Source organism: Artemia franciscana, chromosome 3, assembly GCF_032884065.1.
Source record: "Artemia franciscana chromosome 3, ASM3288406v1, whole genome shotgun sequence".
NCBI classification, from domain to species: domain Eukaryota; kingdom Metazoa; phylum Arthropoda; class Branchiopoda; order Anostraca; family Artemiidae; genus Artemia; species Artemia franciscana.
In genome coordinates, this window is record NC_088865.1 from 28346103 (window position 1) to 28368719 (window position 22617).

General features: G+C 36.2%; 1 protein-coding gene across 1 annotated transcript in view; it reads left to right on the forward strand.

The window, feature by feature from the left end:
* LOC136025113 (facilitated trehalose transporter Tret1-like) overlaps positions 1-21798 on the forward strand; it is a 41633-nt gene extending 19835 nt beyond the window's left edge. The window contains exons 4-7 of the mRNA XM_065700848.1: positions 1139-1386; positions 5050-5230; positions 12336-12530; positions 21030-21798. Of these exons, the coding sequence (XP_065556920.1) occupies positions 1139-1386; positions 5050-5230; positions 12336-12530; positions 21030-21488 (1083 nt within the window). The 3' untranslated portion in view covers positions 21489-21798. The remainder of the gene's footprint in view (positions 1-1138; positions 1387-5049; positions 5231-12335; positions 12531-21029) is intronic.
* The last annotated feature ends 819 nt before the right edge of the window (positions 21799-22617 follow it).

A 22617-nucleotide genomic window follows, 5' to 3' on the forward strand; every position in this document is an offset into this window, starting at 1 on the left:
TAAACATTACCTCTTCACCTTCACTTATTTATAAGTCAGCGAATTAGGCTTCTTAATATTAGACTTCAAACCTATTCTTGCACCCTGGCCTCTCAAAACCTCCGAAAATCTATTCATTTTACTCACATTTTCATCTAAGGCACTCAATTTTTCAGCATAATCTAAGTCTAGCAGATTCTACGTAACCTAAGTACTAGGAGAGTTGAAGAATAGCAGTATGGGAGTTTGAGTAAAAAGACACTCTTCCCCTGCGGAGCTTTAAAAACTTATGAATATCTTTTCAACTACATTACCCCTTTAAAGGTCAAATAGCAGACTGGGCACTACATCCTCAAACAAAAAGGAACCTATGCAGGGCCTGTTTGACCTATCCATCGTGAACGTCATGGTTTATGCTACATTTTCCTACATCTAGTTGCAGAAACTTAAAACAAAAGGCCAAATACATACCTTGGGTAGGCTCTGCACCCCGCATCCTAATTGCTCATATTAGCCATGAATGTCTTCCCTGTTTCTCTGTAATTGGCTTATTAGATATTTTAGTGATTTTTTCGTATTTTGAAACTCCTTCGCACTCCTTGGAACTCCTTTCTTCTTCCTTAGAAGAAATATGGGACGAATGTGCCTGACACTTATTATATTTGAGAGTTTTCATAGTTAGTGACAGTTAGAACACGGTTCCTTAGAATTGAAGTGTTCCTAAGGGAATTCACATTACCTAAACGTACTTTGTGTAGTATAATTCAGACAGCAGCAGCACCAACATCAGTTCTAGCAGCAGCAGTAACAAAGCTTTCCTGGTCTTAGCTTCCTTTGGTAGTCGGCTTTTGCCCATAAGCTATTTAATTTTGTTAGCTTAAAAAAAAAATATTTTCTTGTTTTTTTTTTCCTAGGTAATGTAACAGTAATTAGAATCATATTGTGTTTCTTAAATTGATTGCTTTAAGTGCAGTACAGGCCCGACTAAAAGTTTGACCATGATGACAAACGGGGGTAAGGAAGACCTCTCCTCTGTATTTTGCGTGCATAATTTTTATAGATTATCATAATCTATTTTCTCTTACGTAATTTTTTCAGCAAAAGTGGAAGTTCAATTTTAGCTATTGGTTGAATACTGTTTCACGAGACCATTTTACAGGCTAGTGAAATATCTTCGCCAGAACTAAGGGGAATACTTGCTACAATTCCTTCAATTTTCAATCTCAGCGGTGTTTTGCTCTCGTACGTGATGGGATCGTTTATGGGCTGGAGAGACATGACTCTTGTTGGACTTGCATTTCCTATCGCATATCTATTCATGTGGTTCCAGCCAGAATCACCTGTATGGCTACTCCAGAATGGACACAATACGAAGGCTCAAGAGTCCCTACAGCGGCTTCGCGGAAGGTAAGTTTATAGCAAAGTCTGTCTTAAATTCAATTTTTGCCAGTAGATAGGTGAAATCTTTAGAACAGGGGAACATGAAACTTTTTATGTGCCAAAGGAGAAAATAGTCATTATAGATATTTTTGATTTATATACATTTTATTAATATTTATTTTACAAAATGTGTAAATTGTAAATGACATGCGCACGCATTAGCACAAGGGTGCCTTCAGTTTTCAATAGTCTTAAGCATTGATGTTATCCATTTGTTAAAAGTCTGAAGTTAAATTTAGCAAGATGTTTCTTTTCCATTATATGAGAAAGAGGCTCAATTGAACCCTTGACCGTCTCTCTAAGCCTAGAGTCACATTTCACAAAGCTCTATTCGAGAAAATGAAAATGAGTGCTATAATGAAATGATTCTGACCCATATCATTTCAGTCGTTTACTTCGAGGCTAACGATGGACAAGCTCTCATTAGTTTATGCACGACAAAAACAAAAATACATTACAATAATCATGTGGTCTTTTAAAGTGTTTTGATGGTATGATTTATATGAATGATGCGTTTTGGAGACCTAAATCACTTGATTAATGGGAAAATTGTCTGTATATAGTGCCACTTAGATTATAGTAAATAAAAAGGGCAGTTTCTTCGTCTCAGTGACTTCACTAATCGATTCTGTAGGAGAATAGCCAAGGACGTACTTTGATGGTAAAACCGTAAGGAAAAAGTATTGTAAAGAATGGTTTATGAAATGATAAATTGTCTTTTGTTTGTCGGTTGGGATAAATTTTAGGTTATGTAAAATGCGCCATTTAATTTTGAATAGGATTTATAGTATCCTTGAATTTTATAGAATATAAAAATATATAGTATTATAGTAAAATATTGTATTTATATAGTATATATTGAATTTTATAGGACACAGGAAAACCTGACAAATAAAATTTTAAGTGGCATTGCTTCTTAAAATGATGCAATGCAGTGCCATTCTTGAAATGCCTCCTCTCTTTGAAGATAATGTTGTTCATTGAGAGTCGATCGAGTAGTGCTGACTTTCTAAAGGGCTATGGTCCCTGTGTATTATCATTTTTTTTCTAGCCACTTGGTTTGGAACGGATGGCTGTAGGGACTCATTCCATCGGAAATTGAAAATTCCAGTGTCCTTTAATCGGGCACATATATGGCCAACAAGACCCCTACCATGCCCTTTTTCCCCTGGCCACCCCTTTAGCTTCCATTAGCGTTGGGCAAAAATTTTGAAATAAATATTTAACTTATAGTATTTAACCCCCTTCAGCCACTAACATTTTAGAAAAAAGGTACACACATGCACCTTGTTTGAACTAGAAACATGCAAGGGTTCTAAGTGCAGGTAATGTAATCTAAGTGTAATCTAAGTGCAATAATGAGGCAAGTCTAAGATGCAGACAATCTTTGTCTAAAAACAAATCAAGTCGAAGCTGTGGAATTTTGGATACGTGGTGCGAACACAACTGAAAGCTTCACTTACAGACGCAAGTTGAGTCCAAGTTGTGGGTTGACGGCGGTACCAAAACGAGCTAAGCCCTGACTCGGTACAAAATAAAATGAGTCCCAACTTTGCGCAAAAGCGATCTAAGTCCGAGTTGCAGAGACTCGATACAAAACAGGTAAGCCTTGATTCAAGGAAAAAATTAGCAACATCCTGACTTAGTGTAAAAAAACCAACCAAGTCTATAATCGGTGCAGAATCAAGCCAAGTCCCGCCTTGGTGCAAAAAGACTCAAATAAAAAGGAGTTTGGAGATAAGATGTACACACTGTTTGCCAAAATGGGGGAAAAAGGAGCTTATGCTCTGTTGACTATAAGGGACTGGATACGAGTTGAATGTGCTGTTAACAAAGAAGGTCGGTGATCAAGGTTTACCAAATCACAGTTTACCAAAGGTGCTCAGAGAGTCACTGTTGACCGAAAGAGGCTAAAGATGAAGTGCACGCACTACTAACCAAAGGTTTCAGATACAAATCTTAACTACTGTTTAGTAAAGAGGATTGGAGACGAACCGTTCGCATTTTTTAACAAATGTGGCTCCGAGACTGAGCGTACGCAGTGCCGTCTAAAAGTATTTGAAGATGGATAACCCCAGACCAAAGGGCACTGAGCATGCGCACTGTTCATCAAAGGGAGTCGGAGACAGAGCTTCCTTACTGGTGACCCTTGAGGGTCAGTCACAAATCGTACGTATAACTGACTAAAGGAGTCGAAGACAGGTTGTGCTTACCTTTGACCATAGTGGTTGAGTGTCACAACACAAGTCTATAAAACTAGCGAAATAAACTAACTAGTGATATTTCCCCATATTTATAAGATTGTTCAACTCTGGGGCTTTATTTGTACCCCCTCACCTACCAAAAATCATACTGAAGGCATAGTCCAAACATATTTCTTACAGCGAAGGAAGGTTGAGAAAGTATACTCCACTCACCAAGGTCACCTCTCTAGTGATTTTTATATTGCCTAAGACAAAAACACTAAATCCGCGCATGAGTCACTAGATTATTGACGAAAATTACTAAATCAGCCTAAGAATTACTATAATCTAGTGATTTTTTCACCGGTGGTAACTTTGCCGCTAACTCTTGGTTTTAATTTGAGGAACCTTTCATGTAAAGTTTAGAAATTTGGGCCTAAAATTGTACTTTTGGGGGCTTCAGGCATCCTGTCGCAACAGCTCCTCCTCGCTAACAGCTGGTACATACTTATTAGTATTCCTTCATAAATGGTTTAAAATGACTGTTCTGTTTTGTCTGTTTTATCCTTAAGGACACATATGTGGCCACGTGGCAACGCGGCTCCTGAAACTACGAGACTGTTCAAATATATTTTAGATAGTTTTGGTCCAATTGGCTCTCTTATAATTTTCAATTGCTACATTTTATTACGAAATGGCAGAAATTGGCAATTTTATTTGGCGAAATCTCTTTCGTTACTTAAAACAGCTCTAGGACTTCAATTTTATGTTCAAACAATTCTCTGTCTATAAGTTCTTTCTAAAGGACCTTTCATGAGTTCATTTTGATTAAGAGACCCTTCTTTGTGGTAATTGATGACTTTATGAAGCTTTTTGTGTTTTCTTTCTACCAGTTTCCCGGATCTCCTCTACATAGATCAAGCTTAACTTAACTTGCTCAACTGCATATTTTCAAAGGTCATGATTTTAGCGTAAATAACCTGATATTTTGACATTTGAATATAATGTACAAAATAGATTTCCAATTTAAAAAAAGAATATTTTCTCTAAGTAGAAAGTTAATTCAGCACCTTCAGTCTATAATTAGTTTTTTCGCGTCCAGAAAACGCTGAAGATTTTTGAAAGCTTTAGCTTTTTTCAGGTTATAATTTAGTTTTTCCGTATGAGTAGTAAAATGGTTCAACCCTCCTTAATCACCTAGATGGCTGAGCTAAAGATGATTATAAGGAGAAGTTAGAGCCAGTCGTATCTCATTATGACTAAAACTATGATCTTATGTCGTTGTTTGTTGTTGTGTTGTATAACAAAATGCTAACGCTTACTGTTGTTGCTTTTAAGAAATAAATAAATTGTCAGGCCATGGCAACCCTGATTTAAAATTATTTTCATAGCCCTCACTTCTCTTGGGCAGTAGTTCATGCCTTTGATCATCCCAATTTTTTTTTAGGAAAATTGAGATTTCTGACGAATACTTGAGAATCAAGGAAAACTGTGATAAAGAAGCTGAAAAGCCTAAATTTCATATCAGAGAAATTTTTAAGAAGCTTTTCTACAAACCTGTTCTACTGTGCATCTTTATGATGTTCTTCCAAATGTTTGGAGGCTATGGCCCAATCATTTTCCACTCAGTAAGTTCTTTTAAGGCTTGAAATCCTGGACAGGCACATACTCATGATTTTATTTTATCTTGAGGCTGGGAGAGACCTTTGTCAAAACAGTAAAAAGAAGAAAATTATTTGAAAGTTATCAAAAAATCCCAAAGTAATCGTAATAACTACAGGAGCTTTGTAAAATCCGGCACCATAGATCACCCCTGTCACAAAAAGAGCCGAATTTCCTGTCTTGACTAGATTGTAACGTTTAGGTACACCACATTCTTAGAAAAAACACAGACATTTCTTTTTTGGCTGGGTATTGATAAACAATATACAATAAACAGCATTTTATACACAGTATAAACAGTATATAAACAGTATTCATTATATACAGGACAAGGACCCCGGTATATTTTTTTTTTTGAGGGGAGGGTAGACGCTAAAATAGCGTTGGTGGTTGACAAAGTGATAGGGAATATATTTCGTGATATTTTTCGTAGGAATAAGTTTGTTTTTAAATACTTTTAAAATCTCAAATAAAAGAGCAATTGATTTGCGTGCAAAATGAAACAAAATACAGTAAATTTTAAACGACAAGAATTCCTGGTAAAGGGGTCAATTTTTTTAATCAATAAAATCTTTCATTATTTTGCGTTTAATCTTAAAACAAAATCAAAGTCAATCCAAATTACAGAAAGATTTATTTCTTTAATAGATTATAACAGACGTAGATTTGTCTTTATGCAATTTTCTACGCCTTAGAATAGTGTACAGAAGTAGAAAAGATACTCAAAAATTATCCTGCCTGCATAAATACCACGTTTTGGTTTTATAAAAAACATGTAAAAAGTATCTTCTTCATAACAGGACAGTTCTTCCCCTCGAACGTAAATCCCTTACATATTCAGAAATTTAAAAAGAGGTAGAATAGCGAGAAAAAAATTTAAACTTACCATCTAGCTGTCAAATTAACCTCTCTCTTTTTGTTGTCCTATTCAACTAAATAAAATGAACAGGTTCACAGAAAATTTTGATCACAAGAGAATCTTATCAAATAGTTTGTGATAAAAAACTGAAAGTAAAAAGTGACATGGACCAAAATTCACCATAACTAAAAATGGAATTTTCATGACAATTGCTACACCGGCAGTATTGGCTTTTATGCTGATTCTAAATATATAAAATTCTTTCAGTTTATTGTTACCCACCCAAAACCAAAAATCTGAGAAAATTTGCCTTATTTTTGAAAAAAAGGGAAATACCCCAGAAAAACAAGCGATCTTATTGAAAATCCATTAATTAGATATATCATATCATAGAACCCTACCGTAGAGGTTTCAAGTTCCATTCTTCAAAATGTTGAATTTCGCTTTTTTGTGAAGAAACATCGTCGATGCCTGTTCATTTGCTTTTTTTTTCCAGGGATGATTGAATCAAACCGACGGTCTAAGATAATTGAGAGGGAGCTCATCCAAACGTAAATTTTAAGCTCTTTTTTATGTGCTCATACATGTTGGGCCAGGGGATAGTCTTTTTTTCTGATGTTTTAGGGCACCAAACTGCGACTTTACCCCGAGGAGGACGAATTTGCAATCAATTTCAAATTCTGAGAAGCTAACTTATTTAAAAGTATCAATAATTATATCTCAGGCTTCCTATTTGCAAAAGAAGTAATGCCTAGCGGTGGCAGTACTGGATTCAACCAAGTTGATTCGCTTTGTTTGCAATGAAATCAGGCTACGTTTGGTGATCTGTAATTGCGTATAAGCTATGATAGGGGGGGGGCTAAGTCATTGTTTAGGTGGGGATAGGCTAGATTCTTAAAAAACACATTTTAATGGACATACTGCTTACTCTTCATGACGCTTCAGATAAATGTCGAAAGAGGTAGGGGGAAGAAGGAATTAAATAAAATGTTTTTCTATACAGCTAAAATCTTATGTTCCATATCTACGGAATATATTACCGCATGGAGATGTTAAGGGCCATAGTCCGAGATAAATTTTCGCCAGGATTAAACTGTCCAGAGGATATACCAGCGAGAAGAGGGATTTTTTCGTGAAGATGGAGCCAGGTATCCTGGCGTTATTTAAAAAACGATCAGAAATTAAAGGAAGAAAGGATTATATTCAACTGAAAGTAAGAGCAACATCAAAATTTAAAACAAGCAGAAATTATTACGTACATGAGGGGGTCACCCCCTTCTCAACACCTCGCTCTTTACGCTGAAGTTTAAATTTTGTCCCGATTCTTCAAGAACGACCGATTGTTAACTATAACAATAAGTAGCTTCTTTTAACATGCCGAAAAACTGTAGCGTGAATAGCGAGGTGTTGTGTGAGGTGTAGAGGTTAAACCTCCCCCCCCCATATGCGTAACAATTTCTTTCCGTTTTAAGTTTTATTGCTGATCCTTACTTTCAGTTATAAAAACTTGTTTTTTATGTTTTTTTTTATTTAATGCAGCTTAGAGACAAACATTTTTCTTAAGGCAATTGAAAAAGTATGTCAATTAAAGTAAACGTATATAAAAATGGAAAAGTAAGTAATTACAAAAAAATACACAAAACAATAGCTTACTTACAAAAACTAAGATATAAACTCCCAGCATTCAGTTCTGTTGAGCAATGCCGAAGCGTTGGACGGATATTTTTTAACAATATCGACAGTTTTGAACTTGGTTATCAAACATCAAAATATTTAACGCCTTTAGATTCAGCGCTTCTAAAAGTAACACATTGTCGAAGTAGTTTGTTCAAAGAAAAATATTAAAACCAAGAATAGGAAAATCAAATAAAAATTTTTCATTCAATAGCTTTAATTTAATTTTGAACAATAAAACCAATATATTTGATACTTTTATACTTCATAACTGTGAAAAATTTATTATTTTTCAAAGTAACAACTAGATAAATACAATCCCTCCTAGAAGAAAAAAAAATGATAATAGAACACAAAAAGTATCCGTTCAGGGGGAAAACACAGAAATTCTCACTATTCCGTTCAGGGAAAACATTTCTGATTATAATGGCTTCATTTATAAGCTCATGGGTACTTTTGCAATGCAAACAAAAGTTGGCGGCATATTTTTACCAAAATTGCCCCTTATTAAGTTGTTATCCTTGTATTTCCTATAAGTATAAGAACTTTCTTGTGTACTAATAACTGCATTAATTACCATTAAACAAATGCATATTTAGAATCACCATAAAAAGCTGATTCTTTGATTGAATATTATCAATAGTTAGGCTCTTATACTTTGGTTCCCATTCACTTATACTTACCATTCACTTATACTTACCATTCACTACTATGAATAATTTAATTTCTTTTTTTTTTACTCCAACCAAGTCATATAAAAAAATGCTTGTGGAAAACTGGAAAAGGGTGACTCAGTCACAAATTAGAACTTATATTTTCCTTATTAATACTCAAAATCCATTGGCAGGCAGCCAGCAATGGGGCAACACATATTTTTTTCATGGTTTTTCCCTATTCTGCTCTCTTTCTTCTGGTTTCTTTATAATTACTTTATTGTACCAAATTTCCAGGGGGAGCATCCCCCTCCCTCTATGTCGGGGCGTCTATGATGCAGGATAAACAATATACAGTTTTTGCGAAGGAACTTAATTTTTAAGGTAGAACAATAGGAAATTGCTCAACTGATTCAATTGTCTTGTACTCTGACATCACGGGAGGTAAATTCCAAAGGAATTTGTCTTTCTTAAGAAAAAATATGTCTCCTTGAACGGGTCTTATGTTTGACGTGCCATACGGTAGTTTAAAATTGAGATGCATTAGTAAGGCGAAATCTGAGCATTTTAATTTCAAAGCTAATCAATTGTATTAGCAGTTTAGCACATATGACTTATTCAGGCCCAATACATGGAAAGATATCATATTCATAAGGGTGTCGTTTTTCAAAATCTTCGCATTAAAACTTGCAACCTGCCTTAAGAGTAGGGAGGGCAGAGTCTATTTTGACCGCATAAAGGCAATGGCAATGTTAATAATAAACCCAAGGTAAGATACAAACCTAGTTGAATCGAAACTTAATCTAGAAAAAAGAGAAAAATAGTCTCCCTGGAGTGGAAGCTTAACTTATGAAACTCTAATCCTCATTTGAAATGGCCTAACCGGAATAATGAGACTCATACAGTTTTTGCCTTATTGGCAATGAAAAGCGTAAAACATAAACACGTAACGCCTCAACAAGCTCATTATTTGATGCCAAAATACACTCATGTAACGAACAGCTAGTAGATATGTGCAGTTGGTTTAAAGCAGCATCCAGCAGGGGGGCTTAGGGGGTTAGAACCCCCCCCCCCCTATATAAACAAATTTTTGATGCTTTTGCTAAGTTTTACGAAAAACAATACGAACTTGAGCTTGCTAAACGTTGGCAAACGAAAATCAGCGTTCAGCTAAGTTGGACTAACATAATGAGTCACTTTATGCAGGTAACATAGGGTACCAGGGCAGTGCGAAGTCGAACTGGACTCCGAAAACAATAGTTTGTACAAACACTATTGATCCAAAATTGTATTTCTTAAACTCCTTTAAATAAGTTCCTTAATAAAAGAATTAGTCTTAAGAAGAATTAGTCAATAAATAAGTAAAAGAATTAGTCAAAAGAATATGACTTCATAGGTCCTAGTCAAAAGTCAAATATATTAAACCTTTTAAAGTCCGTTTTTCTAAGCTACAGATCGTTTAAACTTTCCAGAGTGCCTTGAACATAAGCTCATTAAATGTGTAATTGATAGATTTATATTTTGCATTTTTCATCATTATTACGCAGCCGTAATAATCATAAGAAATGTAACTCCAAACTGTAACTCAAGTTTGGATAAAAGTATTTTAATTAAATTATATAGGCTACTGTATATTTTGAAGATGCTTCTAAGAGTCTTTGAAATTAACTAGATTTTTGAATTTAATGTTTTTACTTGATCTCTCAGTTACAAACGTATTATTTGAGCTTGCTAGACTTTGATTGGATACTAGACGGACATTTTTTTCCTTTCACAATTACACTGCCGTGCTAAGCTTAAATGGCGTAGCTAAAGGAACCACAATTCGGAAACTACTGACAGCACATTCTGAAGATGCTTTTCATTTTATTTATAATCTTTGGTTGCCTCTAATAGATTTTGCTTAAATGATTCTAACTTAAAACGTGGTACTGCTTTTAGGAAAGGGGCAGTTCCTCTTTCTACCCGTCCCTCTTTTGCGTGCGCTTTATTTCATTTTTAGCTCTTATTTTTTTCATGTTAAACACCGCTTTACTATCACTAAATATGTGGCGATTCTTTATTTTATGATAAAAGAAAAACACTAAAAACTTTTTACTTAAACTTACTTACTCTTAAAGTAACCAGACAGTCACCAATCAATGTTAAGAGTCACCTAAGCACCCAAGATTGCTCTGATGTAGACAGGCGGTTTCTCTTTTTGCTCGTCTCTTTTGCCAAAATTATCCACGAGAAGGTGCTGCGGTCAGCCGGTAAGGTTCTTTCTCTCTGATTATAAGAGTCAAACTCTTTGGCCATGTGCTACCTCGACTTCAGGAAACTATCTGCAAACCTTTACTAAAAGTCAAGCGATCAGGGAAAAAATCTTTGGTGAAATTTCAAGCTGAATCTGGAGCCTTGGCTCCTTTCAGAAAGCATGGGAGACGCAGGAACAAGCAAAGTATTGCCAAATTGACCACCACGGACAACAAAAATGTCATTAGAAGTCATTCCAGTTTCCAATGCTGCTTGGCAAAATCGAGCGTCTGCTATCCACAGAAAACAAGTGAATTATGTAAAATCCTCCATCTATATATATAAAAATAAGTTGTCTGTGTGTGTATGGGTCTGTCTGTCGGGTGACGTCATGTTTGTGTGTCGACTGACGTCATGTTTTCAACTGACGAAATTACAGACCGGGACATCGGGACACAAATGACGACCGGGACACCGGCACATAGGGAATATAAATGACGACTCTCAAAGAGAAAGCGACCGGGACAAAAGGAATGTTCGATTAGCAATCACCATCAACAAAGCACCGGGATACAAATGACGACCGGGACACAGGGAGTATAAATGACGACCAGGACATAAGTAAAAAAAAACTAAAAAAACTAAAAAAAAGGTAAAAACTACAAAAAACTAAAAAGAAAAAAAAACTAATAAAAAACTAAAAAAGCTAAAAAACTAAAAAAACTAAAAAAGAAAAAAAAGAAAAAAGGAAAAAATGAAAAATAAAGGAGAAAAACAAAACTAAAAAACGAATGTATATACAGACCAGGACACCGGGATACAAATGATGACCGGGGCACAGGGAATATAAATGACGACCGGGACACAGGGACACAACTACAACGGGGACGCCGGGGGGCACAGGGGGATATAAATGACGACCGGGACACAAGGAATATAAATGACGCCCGGGACACTCAAAGAGAAATCACAGACTGGGACACCGGGACACAAATGACGACCGGGACACAGGGAATATAAATGACGACCGGGACACAGGGAATATAAATGACGACCGGGACACAGGGACAAAACTACAAAGGGGACACCGGGGGGCACAGGGGGATATATAAATGACGATGGCGACACAGGGAATGGTTGATTAGCAATCACCATCAACAAAGCTCAAGGGCAATCATTAGAATCATGAGGTATAGATCTGAATACGGATTGTTTTCCCATGGACCATTATATGTTGCATGTTCAAGAGTCGGTAAACCTGACAACCTATTTATATGCACAGACAATGGGACAGCAAAGAATGTTGTATATTCGCAAGTTTTACGTAGTTAAAAACATATAAATATATATATATATCTATCTATATTCACAGGTGGGACATAGGGACACAACTACAATGGCGCGTAACTAATATGGCGCGTAACGACTTACGCGCGCGGGGGGGGGCTTGGGGGGGGCGCTAGGCGCCCCCACCAACTAGGTGTTGGGGTGGCGCGAAGCGCCACCCCAACAGCTAGTGAAAAATAAAAATATCACCACAAATAAAATTCTTGCAGTCCCACCTCCTTTCCGCGTAAGAGTGTGCGCGTAAGGAGCACTACTATGATAGGATATTTTTGTGCAACATTTCATTTCTAATTTTATTATTAGGTTGAAATTTTGACGGAGGTCAACAGTCCCCTTCGTGGAGAGAACGCATCTATCATACTAGCTGCTGTCATGGTTGCAGTTGCTATAATGGCTGCATTCATTATGGACAAAGCAGGAAGAAAGGTTCTCTTATCAATTTCTGGTTTTTTTCTCATTGCTGCACTTTGTGCTTTGGGTGCTTTCTTTTACATCAAGGTGAGTTGAAGAATTCAGGAAAAGCTTTCTTTTCCACAGCAAACAATTGTAATTAATTCTAAAAAAGTGTTATGAGTTAGCATGATCAGAACTGCAATTAGTATTTTAAATCTTTAAATTATTCAACATTATGGTTGCAGCAACAGCTGTAACCACGGTTTACTCTGCAAAGACTGGACCACGGCCCATTGTAACCTAAAGTTCTTTAACACGTTATGAAAAAAAAGAAACTGTTTGTTGAGGAAAATGTGTCATTAAAAGCTGATGCAGGAATGGTACCTATTATTTTTTTACCTTAATGGAAAAATGTGAATCTGATAACAATGATGATTAACTGGAAGAAGACTCAAGTAGAGAGCAAGAGATTGATGCCAACTACGATGATCTACCCGATATCATATATGAGGACATTGCTTATACTGCGTCTGATATGGTAACCCTGGCTCTAGTAATTTATCAGTGTTGGTATTCAACGAATTTTAGACATCATGGATGCATCAATAGCTGCAACCTTGTAAAGAGCAAATATCTGCCAATAGTAATCGAAAATAAAAAAAAATGTGTTTTTTAGAAAAACCATTCACCGTAAAAAAACTATTCAATGCTGATTCAGAAATTTTAATTATTACTTCCATTAGACTTTAATGTTAATCTTAGCACAAAAACAAATTTCTTTTATTTTCGACAAAAAGCCCGAAACCTCCCGAAAATGACGTTGGATCGAAATAAAAAATACACAACTGAAATTTCCATGGTCGAAAACCCCTAACCGGAGGGATACAGTCCACACCCCACAAATAAAGAAATTTTATTTTAGCATGGATAGTGCAAGCAATCCAGTGTGCAAGAACAACTGATGGAACACTCGAAACAATAATGTTTCTAAGTGACAAGTTTAAAGTTTGAACTTCAGTTTGTTTTCCATTTTTTCAAAGCTAGTGTTGTTTTTTGTATCAAACAGTTCGTGGTAACGAACTTTAAGTATGGAGTCATGCGGCTCAGTAGTAACCGAAACTCTAGAAAATAGAATGTTGATATCAATAGATATGTTAAAAGAATCGCCTATTATGTTGATTCTAAATATGTAAGATTCATTAAATTAAGTACAAACCATCAGATACGGCGTATCCGAGAATTTTGATGTAGAAGTTTCAAGTTTCCATATGCAAAAATATGGAATTCTGTATTTTTTGCCAGAAGAAAGATCGCGGAAGCGTGTTTATTTTTTTGTTTGTTTTTTTGTTTGTTTTTCCCATGGGTGATCACATCGAACTAATAGTCTTAGAATATTGAGAAAGGACTCATACAAACGGAAACCAAAAGTTCTAGTGCCCTTTTTAAGTGACAAAAAGATTGGAAGGCAGCTGTCCCCCTCCCACTCGTCTTTTTTCCTAAAAGTCAATCGAACAAGATTCTGAGATAACCATTTTTTTCAGCATAGTTGGAAAGCCCAGTAACTATGTATTTGAGGATAACATAACCCCCTACAGCCCCTGGGGATGGGCTTGTAATTCAGGAAATTTGTCCATTGCCTATATATAGTATTTCATATTGGGAAACATACACACATTTTCCGGGGACAAAGGAGAATCTTCTGCTGAGGGGATTTTCTACGGGGATAATTTTCCGTGGGGAGGGATGTTCCCAGGGGGTGAACTTTCCAAGGGAAATTTCACACAGGGAAAATTTTCCAAGATTCATGTACAAAATTGTTTTTATTTGTCTTCCTTTCTCATTGCCAACACAGTTTTATATGTACAGATATTAGGGGTAATTGTCCAGGGGAAAATGTTTACCGGGTTGGAAGCGTCTAGAGTATCTTTCCGTAAGTGGGGGGATTTTCCACAGGAGTGTTTCCACAGGATAAATTCCTCAGAGAGAATATTCTCCGACAGCACCTTTCTACTACGGGGTGATGGGTATTTGTGAGAAGAATTTCCACGGAGGGATGATTTCCACCATGAATTAAAAAAAAAGAAAGAAATTATAGTCTTTTTCAAATGACATTGGGCTAAGCAAATTTTTCAGTCGGAATCGTCAGCAAGAAATTTTCCAGGGGTAATTATCAGCTAGAATGGAATTGGCCTGGGATAATTTTCCTAGAGGGGGGTATTTTATGTGGGAAGAACTTTACACGGAGGGATTCTCCGTGAGGGGAAGGAAACATCGACGGAGGGGTAGCTGGATTTACCCGCATTATTTAAAAGTTATTTGTTCCGTTTTTGCATGAGATTATTTGTGTTATTTTTTTAGCAATGCACTACTTAAGAATAGCTAATATTATTTTGCGCTTCCTCTTGGAACATTTCAACATTCTGCATATAGTTGAAAATATTTTCAACGCTAACGTTTTTCTGTACTTTTAAGAAAAGGTTCTTATAGTAGTCGCTCTTAAGGTCGCTTAAGTCGCTCTTAAGGAATTGGGAATAAAAGCCAAACTTTAGCGTGTGGACCGAGGTTCTGAGGAGGGGACAGTCCCCCTCAAACATATAATAAATAATTTTCGTTTTATGCGTTGAGATTTTTACATTGGGAAGGTAGTTTCTGGAGATGAGCTATCCAGAGGAAATTTTATACGGGGAAAACTTTGCCAAAATTAATATGCAAATTCAGATTTAATTGTTCATGTACGGTAAGCCAAGTTCAAACCTGCATTAGCTAAAAAACATTGAGTAATTAAATTAAAAAAAGTTTTTTTTAACTGAAAGTAAGGAGCGACATTGAAACCTTAAAATGAAAAGAGATTATTCCGTATATGAAAGGAACTGTCCCCTCTTCAACGCTTTGCTCTTTACGCTAAAGATTGCCTCTTTGTCAAAACTCTTCTTATTAAAATAATGAAAAAAATAGTATAAAGAGCGGGGCGTTGAGGAGGACCCTTTCATATGCGGGATAATTTTGGTTCGTTTTAAATTTTAATGTCGCTCCTTACTTTCAGTAAAAAAAATTAATTAAAAAAAAAGTTTGTTCCTTTTATTCCATACTCAGTTGTTCATACAACATCTCGAGGCAGTAAGAATGAAATCGTGCTAAGCCCAGGTCCTCTAATAGGTTTTAGAATCGCTTGTACAGTCCGGGATGTGTTGTATGCGCATGCGGTTGATTAAAAATAAGATGGAATAGTGGATTTGGGATGGTTTCAAGTTCGTTTGTTTATACAAGCTTGTAGATTACAGCGTATAACTCTCCTAGTATACAGGGTGTTTCAGATAACAGGGTGTAACATCTTGAAAAAGAGGAAGATAAAAAACAGATGTTAAAACAGCTGTTTTCTATTTTTCCAATGAAACAGAACAGAAAGTAAAAACAGGTCACCCATTTCTGACGGACCCGTTTTTTTTGTTTTTTTTTTTCATCTGTTTTTTTTCCGTTTCTTTTTTTTTTCTGAAAAACAAAAACAGTGCCGATGCTTAATCATGAAGAGCTCTCTAATTGGTTATTTGAAAGCTAATAGTTAAGTCAGTGGTCTTTTCATAAAATTCTTCTTGGTAACGCCTTCGTAAAGTACCGTATAACGCCAAATGTGGCGCTCTCTGGTGCCCATTTTGGAGTAGTAAGGCTTGGAAGCGTTACAAAAAATCCTCATGATTGAAACACGCCCATATGCCCTGATTCGGAGTTTTATACTCTTGGCAGTAGCTACAGGCTGGTAAAAAGGAAACTACGGCTTTTGTAACAGAAAACGGAAAAAATAAAAATCAGCGAGACTGTCTCGTGAAAAAGATTTCGTAGATTCCTTTTCAAGCCTTTTATTTATTTCTTTTGCAATTCTGTAAAACTTCAGTTCTACCCTGTACATTTAAAAAAAAAGTCTTAGACTTTTTTTTTTGATGGTGGTAGTTCCTAAACTGGATATTAGGTTGAACTAAAATTTCAGTCCGAAGTCCGGGATAACTATTCTTCTGCTCGGGTGAAATTTTAATGTTGTGCAGCTTGTAGCAATGGGATATTAACCCCTCTCCCCCGCCAAAAAAAGTAAATAATATAACAGATATATAAGGCAAAACCGTCAAGGGGTCATCAACTTTTGCTATTTTGCACTATAGTTTTTGTCCAATATCCCTCCTCCTCAATTTTGAAGTTTTAGTCATTTCTTCGGAAATTATTCTATTTCTCTTATCCTACTTCTAAGGAATTATTTTTTCATTTGCTTGTTTTGCTTGAAAACTTGATCAGCATTGTTACTTTTTTTGTTTGTTGGTTGAACGTAATGATGGAATTTTGTTCAAAAGACAGATCCTTCCAAGTAAAGGTAAATGACACTTTAGCCTTTTGGGATTCTAAAGGGTGATTGCTTCAGCCCTGACGAATGCCCTAACGAGGATAGGCTGAATATAAAAGGTTGGAGCTGTTCCGGTAATGTGAGATGGTTTGGAATTTCAGCTACGACATAATATCCTTTCTTCGTCTCTATCCCCGAAGTATTGCAGGATGCCCTTGAGGAGTGGCACCCTTCATGGAAACTGTAGCCCGGTAAACGCCACAGCATTTGCACTGAATTCCGATGGACGGATAATTCTTCTGGGTTTGGTTTTTTTTTTTTTTTGGGGGGGGGGCTGTAAAACCTTTTCCTAGCTAAGTTTTCTGTGATAGGTTGCCTACCCATAGTAGCATAATATTTGCTGGCATGAATATATAACGAGTCGGAGATAACATGCTTAGGATTTTCTATGTAGGATTTCGACTCTTGTTGATAGAAGAGCATCGTCAAGTGTTGAACACCATGTTGTGACCAAGATGGACCCATAATTGCAAAAAGCCTCCATTCAACTGGAGATCCCAGGGACTTCTTGCTCTCCGGTTCTAAGCCGGCTTAAGCGCTTTTTGTTGACTTGAGAAGATGTGTTAGTCTCCGTCCTGTGCTGGTTGTGGGATCATTGCTTTTCCTGACACCATTACAAATTCAACGATTAAAAAAAAACTGAAAGCTGTACCTTTGAATGTTACAACGTTAAAAAACAACTATCGCATCGACATATTGACTGACGAGCTCAGAAGTTTCGAACTGGGCTTAAAAGGAGTTTCCGAAATTCACATCCCACGGTAAAAAACATAAAATTGGGTGAGATAAGATTAATCTATTCAGACAGGAAGGATGGGTGCATAGGCAAGGAGTAGGGCTCGTGATAAATAAGGAAGATGCCAAGTCTTATTTGGGTTGTGAAGGTATAAATAATACTTTACTTGTCACTCATTTTGTGACTAAGAGGTTCAGGGCATCAGTCATAGTAGTATATGCCCCTAAAGGATTGATTGATGGAGATAGTAGCACTAATATTACTAACAACTCACCACAGCACCAAGCCGCCAGTTACGAACACAGCTGCGCACGCTCCTCTTCCATCCCAATCTATTCAAAATCTCCCTCTTTTATCCTCCTAGGAAGCTCCAATTCCCCTTAAATCTTTCCTTACTGCATCCTCCAGCCCCAACCTAGGACGAACGGCTTGCTCTGAAGTCCTAGAAGATTGGCGAAAAAGGACAATCTTTGGCAATCTGTCATCCGTAGAACGTGCCTAGGTGAAAGTAGTGATTCAGATTAATTTTAATTGCAGCTACAGGAACAAGACAGGGTCCCATGTAGAAATATGGTATTATATTAGGGGATTTTAATGCCTAGGTCGATAGATAGCGGTAGATGGTATCCTAACCAAAGTATATTTGGTATAGAAAAAAAAACAGGAATGGTTTACAAATCCGTAGGTTTAACAATCTAGTTGTAACCAAAACAGTACTTTGTCATAAAATGGCCCATAAGTTAACATGATATTCACATGATGGTAAGACAGCTAACCTGATTGATTATGTCATTGTAAACTGAAGACTGGCAGGATCAATACAAGATACTATGGTATGTAGCCTAAGAGTGCAGTTATTGATTTTAATAGTGAAGATCAACATTTACTATTGTCTATGGTTAATTTAAAGCTGAGATTTAGGAAGCAGAACTACCTTTCAGGAAGTTATGACGTTGGTAGACACCAGGACGAGAATTTTAGAGAAAATATCCAGGAAGAGTTGAATGCTAAACTGGAGAGTTTAAAATTTGACAGTGTAGAAGAAGGAAGAAATAATTTTAGGAAAATAGTTTGTGAAAGTTGTTGAGGGTGTCTTAAGGAAGAAAGTTTGAAAAGCAGCTAGGAACATTAGTTAAAATGCTTTATGTTTAATACAGAGGAGGAGGAGCTTGTACAAAAATTATTTGAGCGGTAGATCATATGAAAATAAGAGGAATATAAGGAAAGTGAAGAAAGTACTAAAAAAACTAAGGAGGTGTGAAGCTGAAACCATGGATAAAGTTGTCGAAGATCTGGAAAATGCAGCCAGACGGCATAATAGTAAAACATTGCACTGCAATATTAATATATTGAGATATAGTCAATCTGGACTTGTCCCAGCCCAAGGTTCAATATTAGACTCACTATTATTGAGAAGGGAAGAATTAAAGAGAGTTGGGCAGAATATTGGGATAATATGCTAAACCGCGAGAGAAAAAAAAAATGAAAATAACACTTTGGACGTGAAGAAAGATTTATTTTGTGAGGAAGAATTAGTGACAGTACTAAAGGGATTAAAAGATAATTAGGCCTCAGATGCTGATAGTGTGTTAAATGACTTTTTTGAATATGGTGGTTGTGAGGTTAGAGATAGGTTACTTAAGATTATAAATACGATTTTTGAGAAAGGGAAGTACCTAGCGATTTTAGAAAAATCTAATCAAACCCCTGCATAAGAAAGTAAGAGTAAGTTTGTTAATCATAGAGGCATTAGCCTGATTTCTGTAGAAATCAAGTTACTCAGTAGGATGATACTTTTTAGACTTAGAGATGTTATAGATAAAGTTTTTAGAAAAGAATAGTGTGGTTTGGGAAGGGTAGAGGTTGCGTCAACCAAATTTTCACTCTTAGATTAATAATTGAGAAGTGCCTAAGTCATCAAACGCCTTTTGACCTCAGTTTTATAAATTTTGAGCAAGCTTTTTGTTCAGCTGTTAGAAGAGCTTTAGTAAAGATCTTATTCTTGTATTGTATACCAGATATGTACATTAAAGTGATTAGTACTATGTACGAGAATAACTTTGGTGCGGTTAAGGTAGGAAATAAGGTTGGTGACTGGCACCGTATTTTCAGGAATTAAGCATGTTTGTGTTTTATCCCCATTTATATGGATCTTTTTTGATGGATTTTGCCCTAAGGATGAAAATGTTAGCAAAGTTAATGAGATTTTAGACATTTTGCGAGTTCAGAATGCAAGAATAAGTTTGATAATTAATGTTGAAAAGACCAAGTCGCTAAGACTAAGAATAAAGTTAAAATGAAGAGATGAAGGTAATGTAGGGTAATGAGAAAATTGATTAAGCGGATGGCTTCACTTACCTAAGCAGCATTATTAGTAAAGATGATAGGTACATTTAAGATGTAAAAAGTAGAAAAGCAAAGGCTTAGTGTGTTTTTTCACAGTTGAAAAAAGTTTAGAAAAATAGGAAGAAAAGTCTGCAAACCAAGATTAGAAACGTTAAAGCCACAGTGATGACCGTGGTATAGTACAATTCTGAAGCATGGACACTCAGAAAATGGAGGAAAATTTGCTAGGGGTTTCTAGAGAAATCGCCTACGGATTGATTTGGGTACCCGACTGACTGACCATATCTCTAATAGTAAGCTGTACAAAATAATTTAGTTCAATCCCAATTTCTAGGGCTATAATGTGAGAAAGGATGATATTACTAGGACACATTCTGCCGATGAAGAATGACAAACTGTAAAAGTTGTTCCTCAAATAGGGTTGGAGGAAGGCGCAAGAAAATATTTAAGGGAAGTGGGAACTTCTTGGGAGGATGGAAAGAGGGATGCTTTGAATAGATTTGGAAGGTGGAGGAGCGCTCGTAGCTGTGTTGACCTCAGGCTTCTTTATGCTGCAGCGAGTTAATAGTAGTGGTAGTAGTAGGCTGCTTCACCCTTTTTGTTGCGATATTTTTCTTTCAAACTTCCAGAGGTTTTCAGGGATTGATAATTGGCTAAATTCCAGAAATTTCTGCCTTAAGAAGAAGTGCTTAATAGATATAATAGATACTGGGTTTTTGAATATTAAACAGTGATTTTAGTGGTGTGGGTTGTATTTTAAATTCTGTCTTATTGCAATACGAAGCCAGGTTGATCACCATAATTTGTTTAAGGTGTATTATGACTATGCAGTAGCCAAGGAGAGGGTTTTTTTGCCTCAATTCTTCCACCGATGAAACTTGAAAATGTTACTAAAATGATCTGTTCACCCTGAAATGTGATGCCCCCTACCAAAAAAAAGGCTTGTTGCTAAACAGTATTGTTGAAAATCAACAGCAAATAAATAAACATTGTCTGTTAGAACAATTGGTGGAATTGAGCATGATAATCGTGATTGGAAGAATGAGAATAAGTTCCTTGTTTTTTCCAAATTTTTTCAGTAGATAATAGGCTTTTTATTACCTTTTTGTCTTACAATCCTCTTTCCTTCTTTTAGGAGTTCCAGGGTGAATCTGCAGTGGTGTCGATAACATGGCTTCCAGTTGCATCTCTTTTTGTGTATTATGGTGCATATTCCCTTGGATACTACGAAGTTCCTTTTATACTTCTTGGGGAGACCTTCCCAGTGAGATATCGTGATGTAATGGGCTCGATTGGATACTTTGCAAATTCTCTCTTTGTTTTTCTTAGCGTAAAGACCTATGCTGATTTAAAACATAGAGTAGGATATTATGGAGCGTATTGGTTTTATGCGGCCGTTTTACTATCTGGCATTATATTCGTATGGATTTTTATGCCAGAAACAAAAGGTAAAACGCTGGAAGAAATAGAGATGAAGATGACAAGAAAGAAGGGCCAAAAAGCTGTGGCTAGCGACGCAGAAAGCGGATATGATAATAAAGGATATGGTCTTAGAGATGGAAAAGAAAAACAAGTGGTAGTTGCAAAACTATAGACACTTTCCTATTTGTTTGAGCTGTGCTGAAACCAAAGAAATTTCTCACTAATTTACAGTACCGTTGAATTATTGGAATTTTCGGGTAGGGGATGTACGAAAGTTATTGTCGTGGCATGATGATCGATGTGTCAGTATAAATAAGAAAACTAACAAGAAGGTTGAAAGGACACTTGGAAAAAGTGACAGATCTATTCCTAGGCTGTGACTCCTATTTTTTCTCGTTGAGTTATAAATTAGTGTTATATGTTTTATTTGATTTTTTTTTTACAAATAGACCAGTTTCAGGACAAATAAATATCTATATCTATTCAATGTTTTAAAATCAACACCAGGGATATACTGATTGTATATATTGATAAACGTTACTTTGTTTCATCAAGAAATATATTTTATATCTATAATTTAAACAACATATTTAAAACAAAATTAACCTTTCATCAAATTAACTTACCCTTTTTTTCTTTTTAATGACAGGTGGAATAGTGGATTGAAAGATCGAAATACTCTTCCTGGGTTATTATCATAATGTACTATTATTCCTCCACTAGAAATTATTCTTTTACCCTCTTTTCCGAAGAATTGAATAACATCATTCGGAATTTTCAAACGAAAACATGCCTTAGGGGTTGTCTAGCCACCACTTGTGGCCCTGGACTGCATCTGGTAACAAGCGAATGTTTAAGAAAGCTTTTTAGAACAAAATTGTCAAAAATCTTCAAAATATGCCTTCGTAGTTCGTAATGACATGGTACGCTCTGTTCCAAGAGCAAGGATGCTAAATTGTGTTTGTAGCCAGGGGCGGTCCAAAGCAAAATCTTGGGGGGATCCAATGTGACAAGGGTGCCAACGAGTAAAATCTTGGGGGTGGGGGGTTCAATGTGACAAAGGAGGAAATAATTGACCAAATCGACAAACTTACTCTAGAAAATGAGTGAAAAAAAGAAAACAAAACAGGAAAGAGGGCGCCATAGAAAATCTTGGGAGGCCCGGGGTCCCACGGTCCCGAGGATCCGCCATTGTTGTAGCCCATTTAGAAAACAAGGGATCGTAGATGCGCTTTGTTAAAAAGTCTTTCATATTACTGGTGAATCAAAATCAAGCAAGGATTAATTTATATTAGTAGAAT